We start from the raw sequence: 14,595 nt of genomic DNA on the forward strand, positions 1-14,595 counted from the left end.
GTGACCATGGAGATAGGGACGGAAGGGGCAACGTGGCAGCAGACTGAAGCAAGGGAGGGCAGTGCAAGCGCTTTGCTCTAATCCCCCTCCGCTCCCTATCTCCCTCCAACCCATTCATTCTTTCTCCCTACTGGGACTCCATGTCGCCGAGCTAACTCTCTCCCATGTCTCTAAGGTCTTGTTAGGGATTCCAAGTTGTTTCCTTCTACAGATGTTTTTAAAAGGACTCTCTCTCTCTCTCCTCTTAAAAGGCCATGTTCCTCCCTTTTTCTCGTCGTATCCATCCTCTATTCCACTCTTAGTGCGCGCTTTTCTAAAGGGCAGAGAAAATGGGGAAGCGTGTCTACTTATATTTATCTCCACCATGAAATTCTTACATCTTGTTCCTAAAGCCTTCAAACTCCCTGTAACGCGTTCAGCTCTTTCTTTCGCTCATCTTCCGAAACTCTTTAACATTTGCCACCGACAACTTCACGGAGATCCATCCCACTCCTATCACTCCCGGGAGGCTAGCAAATTAAACTCAAAACATTGAAGGGTGCCAATGTAGCCACTATCTGAAATTCCAGCATACATCAGTTTTCTTCTATAAAGCCTAATAGTAATATGGGACTTTCTTTTGTAATAATTTAACTGTCAACGTTTTGATGTGTAAAAATTCAAACGAGGCACCAAAAATTGTAAAAAGGACCAAGATAAAAAAGATAAAAAGAAATATTTAAGCTTTTACCAGTGGCTAAATCGGGTTATCATGGTAACCACACACATTTCTCTCTTACTACCTGACAGCACTCCTAATGAGACTCCTAACCTTTGCTTTAAATTACAGTTTGGCTAACCAACATTAATACTAGCAAATTAAACTGCTGTTTTGCTTCTGAACTGGTTGAAATAATGTCCAGACTCCCTTTGAGAAGGGGGTAGTTGTTGTACAGTGTTGTATCCTATATACTTCACCCGCCAAAAAAAAAAAAAAAGGGGGTTCAAATAAAATAATTAGCAAAAAACATTTATAAATCAAAACCCCCATTTATTTGGATTTTGGTGCCTGTGTAAGCCTAAAAGATTTATGATTTATGTTTGATCCAGTTCATTAGTAGACATTATGTTAATACAGCGAAAGTGATAAAAACAAATACTAACAATATCATGTTTTTATTGAATGTGACTGTCTTCATGTGTAAAAAAAAACAAGTCAACCCTCCCAGTCACTGTATAATCCAAACACTGACGATGCACATTTTGATTTATTTTAGAAAAAAAAAAAGGCTTTAATGCTTATGCACTGAAGCACCCTTAATGACTTATGATTGTCTCGTTCCTTAAGTGTAATTTTGACACAAAGTTGGATGGATAGCATTTGGAGAACAAAAGCGGAGGATGATTAATAACCAGCACTCACTGCGGCATTTACACCAACAGTAATGGGAATTCCAGTGGGAGTTGTTGTTCTTGTAAAACATTATTTAACACATAAAGGCCACACACGACAAAACTCGCACCAAAAAGATTCACACAAACTACAGCCGATGCCCCTGCCAAGATGCTTTGCTGCATCTTTATCATCAGAAGACACCCAAAGCCATGAAAATAAAACCTTTACGCTTGGTTCTGCGTGACTTCTGCTTTGAGAACGTGTCCAACAAGTGTCGATATGGGGCGAAAGAATGAGAAAAACAAAAAGAATAATCTTTTAAACTTGATTTTTTTTTCCCCCCTCAGCTCCTCCAGCATACAGCTTTTGTAGTACAGATATTACTATCCAGTAGAGTTTTCAGTTTAGATTTAATCCCTTTTAAGGGCGAAAGCACATGAAGCAAAGCAGTTGCCATCTGCCCTGTTTATCAGTCAGGTTGTGTGGAAACTAGATTTATGTACATCCTTCACAGGGAGAAAAATGGGTGTACACGAAGAAGTCAGAATCTTTGACAAGCTACTGTGAACATACCATCTGGCAAGCCATTGTTCTGGCAATACCTGGGATGTTCTCGGACAAATTCAATCAAGATACGCTACACAAATGCAGAGCAAGGGAGGATTCTATCAGCACCAGGTGCTTTGTGGTCGGGTATTACAACTTTTACAACTTCCGGAGGCGATAACGGCTATTTGATTCTCCCAGTAAGAATTATATTACAGATGTCCACAATGCTCAGGAAAAAATGCGCTTTATATGTCTTGTTTAGTTGAAATTCCATTCTAAAAAGAGTACAGAAAAAACAAACAAACACACACAAAAGTGCAGTTCCAGAATAACTTGTGTAAGCAGAAACACACACAAACAAAAGACGAGAATGCATGGGGGAAGTCTGTTGACGGGACTAATTGCTGGAGAAACTCCCTCTCTATTTGCGTTCCAGCTCTCATAATTTCAGCACCCTCACAATCAACAAACCTCGGCCCATTTCCAATCAAGATGCATTTGCGCGTAATCGAAAAATTAACCACAATTTATCGCTGCAATTACAATCAAGAGCAGTGTTTTGGCTCGGCGGCTGGTTAAAATTGATTCCAACGTTCAAAAAGTGTTGAAAGAACCTCAGAGTGCTCTTGATGAATTAAAATCCCAAATTAATCAAATGAAGTAAAGTGTGTGTTTGTGTGTGTGTCTTGTTTGGAGTAGCATAAGTTTGTGTCTGGGTAACTCATTCACCACAATTAGTCTGTGGCAGCTTAAAACTAGGAAAACAGACGAGGAGTAATTGGATTTAAATTAGACATGTTCTTTTCTCACAGCTACCTAATGTTATGTGGAGCACAATCCTCTTACACTCTCATCCTTTATCTTGTTAAACATCCCCATCTCTTTCCATTCTTGGCCCTTAAATATCTACCCTGCCTTGACTTTATCCTTTATCTGTTCCTCGCCTTTGCCCATTTTCCTCCTCCGCATTTAGTCCCTTTAAGTCAATACTAAGCATTACGAAAGCGGGAACACGTTTGTGTTCTTTGTCAGCATCGTTTCCACTAAAAAACAACATTCGCAATGTATTTGATAACTTATGTCACGTCAAAAAATAGAAGTAGTGCAGAAGGAAAAGAATAAACAGAATGCATATTTGTTCCAGTATAAGCTTCAATTGTTACCATGTCCTGTTGTCTTCAAGCATAAAGATCCCCTTGATCATTTGCTGCAAGTTTACCGACTTTCAGCTTGTGCTAAGAAAGTAAAGTCATAGTAAAGTCAGTAAGACATTACTCTGGAAACACTCAAGCAAACTTTTGCCAGAAACCTTTACATTTGAAAAACATCATGCTGCTCTTTTGCCTCGTCAAGAGATAAACAAAAACAAACAAACAAAAAAAAAAAAATCGGCATCATATGTGGCTTAATCAGATCGTTCCTGAAACGCAAGGCATGGTAAATGCCTGCTTTTATTTACACAGACCTTGTAGATGTGGACCTTTTGCCTGAGACATGCAGCTTTAGCCCTATAGCTCTCAAGTGCACACGAAGGTGCTTTAGAGGAAATTTTAAACAATCCAGTTAATCGTAGATCAGCCACAGGCTAGGTTTATAACATGCTCTTAAAAGTGCAGCTCGCTTCATAGGAAGCCTTGTTGCGGGTAATTAAATTGGCTGATGGCATCTGCATTGTCAGCAGACAAAACCATGAATGCCAAACGATATGGCAACAGTAACTAAGGGAAACTAAATTTGGCTGATCAATTATTTATACAATAAGTCAATTATTCAATAATGAAAACTACTGCAGAGTGTACTAGCAGGCAGTCAACATTTTTTTTTCCTTCCTTTTTCACTCTCCTACAGCATCATTACTGCCTTGCTGTGCTTTCACAGCATGCACATGTGACACCTTATTATTTGCATATGCATGTGTAAATATGTAGCAGAATATGCCCGTGAGCAGCATCTGCAGCTGTCCGAGTACATGCTTGCAGACGTTCGGTATCAAATAGTGTGGGATTCACATCTGCTGCAGGAAGCCGTGCTACTCCTCTGAGACGGTGGTATCTCACCCCCTCCAGGCATGAGTGTTCGTGTTGAACCGGATCAACACGTCTCAGCCTGGCCGAGCTAGCTGCTGCTACGGCCACTAACGACTGGCTGCTGTCTCATGAGGTCTGGACAGACACACGCTCCCTTCGCTGTTTTGTTTACTCCTCGCAGGTTTCTATGTTTCAGACTCATCGTGGTATTATTAAATTAAAGAATGAAATTATCACATCACTCAGATTTATATACTGACAGACAGGTCTGCGTGTCCTCAGACCTGTCTGTCAGCAGTCACTGAGATGCTTTTACTTAACATAGCACTAACATCATCAAATACATAAAACACACCACCTGTTCAGTCACAGGTGGCGCTTATTAAAAGCCTGGCGGCGTACAGTATTTAACAGCGTTTATTAGACAGGCATTTAAAAGTGCACAACTTAGACCAAAGTTGATTTATAACCCATTTGGCTTTCAATATAAATCCACCTCTCTCTTCAGTGTTCCTGTCCTTTATCGCCAGGACTGTGAATCTTTTCTACACGGCTGATTGGAAACAGCAGCTTTTAAGCTCTTGTGTTTCATCTGAATGGACTATTCCTGCTTTGCTTTTGTGTAGAGTGCTTTAGATAGTGTCTTCCTCTACTCCTCTTCTGACGTGTCAGGTAACAAAAAGCAGCTAAAAAATATGAGTGCCCTGTTCTAGCTGAGAGTGGGGATCGCCCGTGATTAACGTAATCTTCATGTGGTCGAGGACACCTGTACCATGACAGTTTCGTACGAAGACATAGAGTACACCACTACACCACTTGTGTTTAGACAGGAAATGTTACTTTCAGGCAGAAAATATATGCTTGGAACTGCATGATTAGCAATAAATAAACTGTGGCACAAGTAAAAATGTGTACTGATCTATACTGGGCCCCAGGGCTAAATCACAGGCAATCATTGCCCCCCCCCCCCTCTTTGAAAATCTAGTAGACCATTGTGTAAAAAAAATAGTAGACAGTTTAAACTTAAGCCAAAAACAAACTGGCTTTATAAATTTGATGCCTTGATTTCTAAAGATTGGCCAAAGAGAGCCTAAAAGTTGACCTCTTGATATTTCAGTGGGTGGTATATGTTGAAATGATCTGTGGGACAGGAAGTTCGAAGCTTTATCGTGGAATTCAACGTGATTAACTGGACTGGAACAGGGCTGAGATTGTGACTAGTCCTGCCTGAGTGTGATAGAGCATAACGTACGTCCCGCTTAATAATAGAACCATCTTGATAGTGGCTCAATCAAGCTCAGTCTGGTCTCTTGTCTCTCTGCGGGAATCTGGAATGGTCTGATGTTACTGCTGCCACCGCCTGATACTGCACAACTCATTTATATTTCAGAGAGCCTCTGCTGAGAGGGTGTGGGGAAGAAAAAAAAAGGATGAAGTGAGATAGAGAAGGTCACTGGACAAGTGCGGCTTTAATTTTGTGCTCTAGTTTTTGGGTACTGGCTGGTGGAGAGCAAACTCTTCAGTCAGGTGTGAAGCTTTTCTACGGGCAGGTTTTACTCTGAACGAATGCCCTACGCACACCACAGGCATGCTTGGCAACATCACAGAATGCCAGAAAAATTATGCCTCAGATATGATTGTTTTTTTTGCTTTTTTTTAAGCTAATCCTTTAAGGAATTTAATATGGAACTTTAGTATGAGCTGCAAAGGAATCTTTCTTTTCACGGTTTAGGGCAGAAATCACCAAGAAATGGGGCCATCAACAACAGAAATGCTTCAATTCCACCTGGAGTTTAGGTTTCACTCCGACTGAGTCCTGTCCAATTCTAAATAAATAATATGTGTTGGCCCTAGGAGGAAAACTCACACTCTGAAAGGAATCCCTGCCACTGTAGTTATGATTTTGACCCAAAGGCATTTAGAAGTCAGGAAAGGGCTTTCAGGTCAACTAATGCCTGAGAAGATCTTGGAAGTTATTACACTGAGGAGAGGAAACTTGGTTTGACCTTAAAAGAGACATTTTGACCAGGCAACAATGTGGGTCAATTTCCCCCTGTGTATGTGCATATTTATCCATCTGAATTGGCATGTTAAACAGAATACAACAAAGCAGGTGTCCTGTTAAAGGTAACTAGAGCGATTGCTTTTTTTTTAATGCAGTGTGTCAAATAACTTTGCTGAAGAGGCTGAACCTGAGTTATTCAACTAAAAGAAGCTAAAAGCTAAAAGGAATAAAACACTAGATTAAATATGTATTGCCAAAAACAGCAGACTGCTATCTAAAAGATAAAAGCAGCAAAAGGATAGTTAGCAAAATGTATCCAAAGGTTAGCTAAAAGTAGTAAAAAGCTGGCTAAAAGCTATAAGGATCAAAAAGGGTAGCTAAAAGCTAAGAGTAGCATAAGAAGACAAAAACAGAGCAAGTGTGCTGAAGTAGATTTTAAAGAGAACAGTGTTTCTGAAGGAAGTGAAAAGATCTCAGTATATTTTTATGGGGAAAGTATTTGTAATTAAAGTTAAATGTTCAGAAAAATGCACAAGTTACACAAATCTAGTCTTAGCACCTATCTACTAAATGAGCCGAACGTTCTGAAATATGAATGGCTGAAATAGCACAGAGTATGCACAAGTAGTTAGACTACAAAAAGAAAAAAAAAAGGCTAAATAAAGAAAAAGCAAAAACAGGAAAAGTAAACAAGTAAATAACTGTAGGTTCATGCTGCCGCCAGGTGGATGTGAAATACTTACCTTAAAAGGAAGGAAGAGGGAGTGGACAGCTGCTAGAAGACCAGCGGTGTCTGAAGTGTCCCTCTGGCCACAGATCACAATCTGAAGGTGGGGAGAAATAAAAATATGAAGGAAAGGAAATAAAGAAGAGAAGGAAACATAATAAGAGGGAAGTGTATAAATAGAGTAAAATAAACAGGTGAGAGGTGACACAAAAGAGGAGGCGAGATGGAAAGGAAGTCATCCAGGTCAGTACTGTATTTGTAACAGTGACAAGAGTGGCAGGTGTTTTCTTTGAGACTGCCTCAATCCTCGCTTGTTACCCTCGTCCCATCGACCCCAGCCATCCTCTGCAGGTCAGGCATGACAGGCAGAACGTCAACTAACACTTTGACAGCACGCCAGCTACTCTGTTTTTCTGCTCCTTTGATTGTGTAGCGCATTCTTTCATTTGCAAACTTCTCTTCGAGTAACTAAGAAACTTGCTGGTACGCTGGTTTCAGTGGTTTCAGGCTAAACTAAATGTGTTAATATTTCAACACTGATTATATAACTGGGGCTGAACAGCTCACAGAACCCATTAAATGCACTAGGACAGCAAAAACAGCGAAAGAAGATTTTTAAACTCTGTGTGTCCAGGGATTAAATGAGCATCTAAGTAGGGTGCTGTGTCCTCAGACAACCCACTGAAGCTGAACCGAGGTGGGAAAATGAATATCAAGACATTAAAACCGCATGCACAGTTAGTTTTTAAATGTCAGCTAAAGGAGCCGATCAACAATTGTCCTTTGCATGTGTGTGTACTTGGTTTTTGTATCCCTTTAGGACCTTTACTGGTATAATTACCCAACTTACCAGGAACAGTAGTCCTTATGGGAACCAAAGCCTGGTGCTAATACAGTGAGTTGACCTTTTTGGGCTAAGGGTTAAGTTTAGAGTTAAGGTGGGAATTGAGTTTAGGTTAGAATTAGGGTTAGATGTGTACTTTAGTGGTTAAGATTAGGGTTAGACGTTCACTGTAGTGGTTAAGATTAGGGCTCGGCATGTACTGTAGTGGTGATTATGGTTAGGTGTTCTTAACTAAAGAACCTGAACTGAGTGCAGCTCAATCTGACAACATTTAACAGCATCGTCTTTGAAAGTGAATGGCTGCTGTAAACAGAGTCAACTTTTTTCTTCAAGCAGAAAAATAGTTGTGATATCTCTTCTTGAGGACAGGTTGTCCTCCAGACAACCTGTCTTGAGGACACGCACCACGTGGTCAGGCAAGAACACACACATTTGCCTAAGTTAAGTTTGTGCGCATTTTTAGGTATTTGCAATTATAGTTTTTAAAATTTGGTTTTCCTTTACAAACATTTAGCTGTCTCTGTTCAAATTGTTCCCTGAGACCTATATCAAATGAGATCTCGCAACATTGAGTGAGATAACTGCCTTATACAGTATTTTCTTAGGTTTGTCCAAAATAGCTTTATCAATTCTCAAGATGATCTTAGTGTAAAACTCTAGTGTGAAAGGCAGCAGTTTGATATGCATTTCTTCAGGGAAGTTTCTCCTTTTATTTTATTTTTTTTTACAAAATAAGCAATTACCACTGTTTTTACGGTACTTTCAGAAAGATATTGTGCCAAGTCACCCATAACATCATGGATAAGGTTTTTTAAAACGATGGGTTCACTGTACTTAACTGGCCTTTATAGTCACCATAACTCAATGGAATAAATCACTTTTTTGACGTGATGATACAGGACAATTAAAAGACTGACAGAGGTATGTGCGTTGATTTATGATTTTAAAAGATCAGTGAACTGAAAAGGATAGTAACAAAATTTGAGTATGTTTTTTCCTTCTTTATTGGTAGTGTTGAAAGTCTAATTTGCCAAAAAGGAAAAACATTGCCGTTGCCAAGTTAGACCAAAGATGGTCGACAAATGTACAGTCAACAGACTCTAGTTATGTTATAGTATCTGTTTTTCAAACATACTGCATAATTATATCATAGATCAAGATAATTCTACTGTATGCATCTTTTATAATCAAAGTTTTGTCATTTAGATCCATCCACTGTGAAATGTGTAGAATCACATGTTCACCGATGTTCAGTGGGGGGTTTTTTGCACATAACTTATAAACACTATTTCACTGTCGCATTTTCACTTTCTCTGTTGTTACTAACAGAAATCTTTCGGCGGATTGGAAATGCAGACGTTTATTGTTTAAACAGCTTCTTATTCAGCCCTGTGTTCTGTTGCTGTGTATTATTTTGTTCAGTTTTTGTTAATCAGTAAAAGATATGTCTGTTACGCTCACAGCATTTGTCGTGCAAGCAGAAATGTCGGCTGCTTTCAGTAGGCGGACATGGAATTGAGTTCCGGCAAACACACAGGTAAACAAACCCACTCCCCAGGCTGAGCTGTCCTTTAGGCATCACGGCAGACAGATTAACCACAGATGTCTGTAACAGTGGCCTACTATGACAACTCTGTCAATGATAACAGTAAAGTATAGCCAAAACAGAAAATGAAACCCACCAGAAGCTCTAGTTCTAACGGAAAAAGCAGCTTTGTTTCATTTAGATCCTTTTTTTATGATCTAAACCGAAAACATAAAAATAAAACGCCGTGTGCGCAGAAAGGCCGCTTTACCTGCTTGAGTGTGTAGTGTTGTGCCATGAGAGCCCGGACCATCTCGGGCAGGGCTATGGGAACCCTGGTCAGCCGGTCAGAAAACGCTGTCAGCAGCTGCTGGGACTTCTGGAGCCACTCCTGTCTTCCAGTGTAGTTGGACAAACGCAGAAGATTGGAAGCTGACAAAGAGTTAGCACTGGGCTCAGCGCCATCCTGATCTGTGACAGACAAAGACACACAACAGGCCTTTAATCATCCTTATGGATGATATTGTGTCACCTGATGATCAATAATAGAGACTCTGAGAGAAAATCATTAGATGACATGTTTAAGACGAGATAAAAGTTAAATATACTGATATACAGTCTTGTAAAAAGTTTCAAATCAGTTTCTTTTTTGAATTTATATACATTTTGCTTCTAAAAACAGACTTTCTTGTAATACTTAAAGTGTTTCTGACCAACAGTTATTCAGGCTCTCTGAGGATCTTAGGACTTTGGTTGGTTTTCATGTACCTTACCATTTTCAGAGGAATGTTTTCTTGTGTTCATCTTTTGAAGTGAAGTTCTTTAGAAAAGCTTTGAACAATTAATATTTTACTTTTTGTAAATAGCTCTTTGAGTTCCACCCAGCACTGTGCCTAATCAAGCATTTGTGGAGAAGAACATTTGCCGAGAGCAAGTCCGAGTTTGGTCTGTTGTGAATTGTCGGGCAGATTACTGAAGGCTCTCTTGAAGACTTCAGTGTAAACCCATCTCTGAAAACACATACCTCAGAGTAGAAAAGGAAGGAGTTAGAAAATGTTAAAAAAAATATTCACCCCCTTGGTGTTTTATTTGATTTTAGGAAATAACGCTACAAAAATACTTCAGATACATTAGATTAAATTGGGTGTCTCCATCTTTTACAGCAGTAACAGCACAAAGCCTCATGAGCTTGGTACTTATTCCCACTGGAATATTTGTCCATTCTTCATGACCATACTGCTCCAAGTCCTACAAGTTGAATGGGTGCCACTTGTGTACAAAATGTTTTAAATCAAACCAGAGATTCTCAGGTGGATTGAGGTAAGGGCTTTGATTGGACCAATCTAGAACATTAAACTGGTTCTCCTTAAATTACAAGGGTGTTGCATCAGCAGAGTGTTTAGGTCATTGTTCTGCTCAAAGGTGAAGCTCTGCCCCAGTTTCAGATCTTTTGCAGACTCCAAGAGGTTTTGCTCAAAAATGTCTCGATCTTTTAATTTAAGTATTTCTGACTCTGATCAGTTTCACAGGCTCAATGCTGAAAATCATCTCCACAGCATGATGCTACCACCACGTTTCAATATAGGGATGGAGATCGTAGCATGATGAGAGGTGTTAGGTTTGCACCACACATAATGTTGCCACTGATGGCCAAACATTTCTGTTTCAATCTCAATTGACCACAGCACCTTCTTCTACATGTTTGCAGAAGAAACTAGAAACAGTCTTCTATTTTTTTTCTTTAAGGTGTGACTTTTTCGATCGTTCAAGCCCAGCTCTGTGCAGTTTGCAGCTTACAGTCGGCCTATGGTCAGATACTCCCATCTCTGTTACAATTATGGCTTTTGGGAATTTTTTTTTTTTTCTAATTATTCAAAGCAATTTTTTCCTTATTTAACTTCATTAATTTGACGTGCTTTTTTGTAGAAATATTACTTAAATTCAAATTAAAAATCTAATTAAATTTCAGGTTGTAAGTCAACAAAACAAAGATTCTGAAGGAGGTGAATAATTTTGCAATCCACTGTAGCTACACCAAGGTGAGGAGCTCGGATTATAGCCGCTACTCCTTTTTATCAAAAGGAGTCAGTTGGTTGAGGTGGTCTGGGCATCAGTTTAGGATGGCTCCTGGACTTTGCAGGTTTTCCGGGCATGTCCCACTACGAACAGACCTCGAGGCAGACCCAGAACTCTCTGGAGGGATTATGTATCCTTTCTGGCCTGGGAACATCTTGGAATTCCCCAGGAGGAGCTGACGAGTGTCACTGGGCAAAAGGAGGTCTGGGTTTCGATCCTGAACCTGTTGCCTCTGGATAAGCAGTAAAAGATGGATGGATGGATGTAACTACACCCCTAAAATCAGCTGCAAATAGAACATCTCTAAAAAGAGACTTTATTGTAGTGTTTTAGTATTGTAACTCTGATTTCAATGTCACAGATACTTCATTAGGACTTCATGGAATCCTGTGAACTTCTGACAAAGGGGTGGAATGTGTCTCTTTTAAATGTCAGATGCCTTGTTGACTCCCCCGGCACACAAACATCCCAGAGTTAATGTGTGGTGTGATGTACTGGCACAGAGGGATGACCTCATCGCTTAGCTCTGTTAAGTGATTGGTTCTTATCTTTTATCGGTGTCCAGTGAGAGCCTGGAGGTAATCTTCAAATGACTCTATGACCCCTCTACACGTCTGCTTCGAAGCAATCTTCAGATGTCTTTGTTTCTGAGAGTGTGTGGGGAAAACACGAGCTTCAGGCGCGTCCCACTTTTAAATCTAACTTTACTCTTCCACAAACTATAAATAGCAACACTAACCTAACAGAATTATTCACACAAAGCCACATAAACCATTCTGTGTAATACAGATGAATTAACAATCACAAAGACACGTTTACACCCATGTTTGACCGAATTGCAGAAATAATTTGATTCTACCCGGCAGTGTGCTTCAGCTGTTTGTGAGTCCCCCTTGGCGAGCACGTTTCATCGTACATACACATGTACGCACACTTAGGTACAGCAAAGAGTCTGTCACTTCCCACATGTCACGTTTTTCGACTCTCAAGGAGCTCAATGAAGGAGGTCACAAACTCTAACACACACACACGTGAAGAAAATGCTGCCAACACACACACATTCCAAACAGTTACACACACAAGTTCAAAACAGTCAGTGTACAAAACCACATACAGGCATGAATAAATTTGTTTGTACCCTCTTGTTAAATAAAGAAAAACCCATAATGGTAACCGAAATAACTTGTAATTGTCAAAAGTTAAAAAAAAAAAAAAAAATTACGAATGAAAATCACTGCTTTAACAGAAAAAATAACAATAAAAAAACAAAAACAAATGAAATTAGCCTTGACAAAAAAGATGGTACCCTTTGACTATAGGGACATGTTAAACTAAGATGTGTCCTGCAATCAGCATCACAGGTGTCTTCGGTCCTGCAATAAATCAGTCTGCCTGTTTAAAGGGGGGAAAGTAGTCACAGGGTTGAATGGTATCATGATGTGTACCACATTGAACATGGACCACAGTAAGCTGAGGCCAGAGTGGTCTTAGGGAGCTTAGAAAGAAAAATATTCACAAGCATGTTAAAGGTAAAGACTATCCATCTCCAAGCGGTTTGTTATTCCTGTGACTACAGCTGCACAGTTTATTCTGAAGATTAAGGTCCACAGGACTGGAGCCAACTTCCTTAGATGTGGACACAAGAGGAAAATTAATGACATATTGAAAATACAGATAATACAAATGGTAACCAAAGAGATTAGAGGTGAACTCCGAGGTCAAGGTACATCAGTGTCAGATCGCACCATCAGTTTAAAGCAAAGGGGAAGAGGACCGAGGAGGACACCAAATCATAAAAAAGCGAGACTGGAATTTGCCACTATACATATTGACAAGCAACAAAGCTTTTGGGGAAAATGTCCTGTGGACAGATGAGACAAAACTGGAGCTTTTTGGCAATAAGTCCCATCAGCTCTGTGTTCACAGAGCAAAAAATGAAACATCCAAAGAAAAGAATTTTGTACCTACAGAGGAAAATGGAGGAGGCTCGGTTCTGTTCTGGAGCTGCTTTGCTGCATCTGACACAGGGGGTCCTGAATCTGTTCAGATTATAATGAAATCTCAAAACTATCAAGACATTCTGGAGCCAAATGTGCTGCTCAGAGTCAGAAAGCTTGATCTCAGTCATAGGTCATGGGTCCTCCAACGGGATAATGTGCCAAAAACTCACAGCTAAAAACACCAAGAACAGCTAAGAATAAAATATTGGACTATTCTGAGCTTTGATCTAAATCCTGTTGAACATTTGTAAAAGGAGCTGAAACATCTGGAGAAGGAACCCTTCAAACCTGAGACAGCTGGAGCAGTTTGCTCATGAGGAGAGAAGCTAAATATCTGTACACAGGAGCAGAAGGCTCAGAGAAAGCCTCTTGATTGCAGTCACTGCCTCAAAAGGTTGAGCAACCAAATATTACATTTGGGGACCATTCCTTTTTGTCAAGGCCAACATCATTAGTTAGTTTTTTAAATAATTCCGTTTAACTAAAATTTGAAAGCAGTGACTATTTTTTTTTCTCTTCTTTTTCTTTTTCCTACTTTTGTCAATTTCAAGTTATTTCAGTGCCCTTTGTGGGTTTTGCTTTCTTCAACGAAAAGGTAAAAACAAATTTGCTCATATATGTACACCTTTAGCAGTTCTCAAAAGTGTATCATAATACAGGCATTTATGAACCGATGTGGCTGCAAGTTGATGCACCCTGACTTTTTTTTCTGTAATTCCAATGAGAGTTGATCTGAAAACGCAGCACTTCACCAACTGAAACAAACACAGCTAAATTAAACAGACACGGAAGAAAAGCAGGGCAGGCTCTGTGCATGACTTTAACCTTCCTCCTCGACCACAAGCACACAGGGGAGTCTGGCAGGGCTGTGAGATACAGAGTGGCAGTGTGGTGGGATAATCTGTCTCGTGCTGACAGGCTACACTGCTGGGACAGGCGTCCACGCTGCAGCGGCTAGAGCGTCACTAATGGGCTTCAACCCTGCCCAGTGCAGCCACCATAATGGCACCGTCAATCCCTTCAGATGAGAGGGCTCTCGCGTGTCAGCTCCGATAAACATTCGCAGACGCAGGGGCGAACAGTCGCACGCGTGAACACGAGTTCGCACGCGCACGCAGCCATCATCTTTCATCCGTTCTCAACGAGAATAACTCACCTGTCAGTGGTATCTCACACCTGCCTGAACTACTTGGATCGAGCTGTTCGTTACACACATGAAACCGTGTGTGTCAGCCTCCATTTGCTGAAAGTGTGACTGGTTTAGGTTTCCTTCTTCCAAGGCTTTTAATGGGAACACGAAAAAACTGACTTAACTTTTAGCCAAGGCAGGCAAAAACTGAGCGCAAGAAAAGTCAGAGCGCACATCGAAGCCTCTTTTATAACGATATTACACAATTAAAAACAACAACATTTTCTTCTTCTTCTTTCAGCTGCCCCCTTAAGGGGTCATCTGCCTTTATCTCATCC

General features: G+C 40.2%; 1 protein-coding gene across 3 annotated transcripts in view; it reads right to left on the reverse strand.

The window, feature by feature from the left end:
- spata20 (spermatogenesis associated 20) overlaps positions 1–14,595 on the reverse strand; it is a 60,494-nt gene that overhangs the window by 14,000 nt on the left and 31,899 nt on the right. For all 3 annotated transcript variants that reach the window (XM_017416232.3, XM_037980911.1, XM_037980912.1), the window contains 2 exons: positions 9,324–9,523; positions 6,700–6,780 (listed from right to left, as the gene is read on the reverse strand). In XM_017416232.3, coding sequence (XP_017271721.1) covers positions 6,700–6,780; positions 9,324–9,523 — 281 coding nt within the window. The remainder of the gene's footprint in view (positions 1–6,699; positions 6,781–9,323; positions 9,524–14,595) is intronic.

Source organism: Kryptolebias marmoratus, linkage group LG17 (assembly GCF_001649575.2).
Source record: "Kryptolebias marmoratus isolate JLee-2015 linkage group LG17, ASM164957v2, whole genome shotgun sequence".
NCBI lineage: Eukaryota > Metazoa > Chordata > Actinopteri > Cyprinodontiformes > Rivulidae > Kryptolebias > Kryptolebias marmoratus.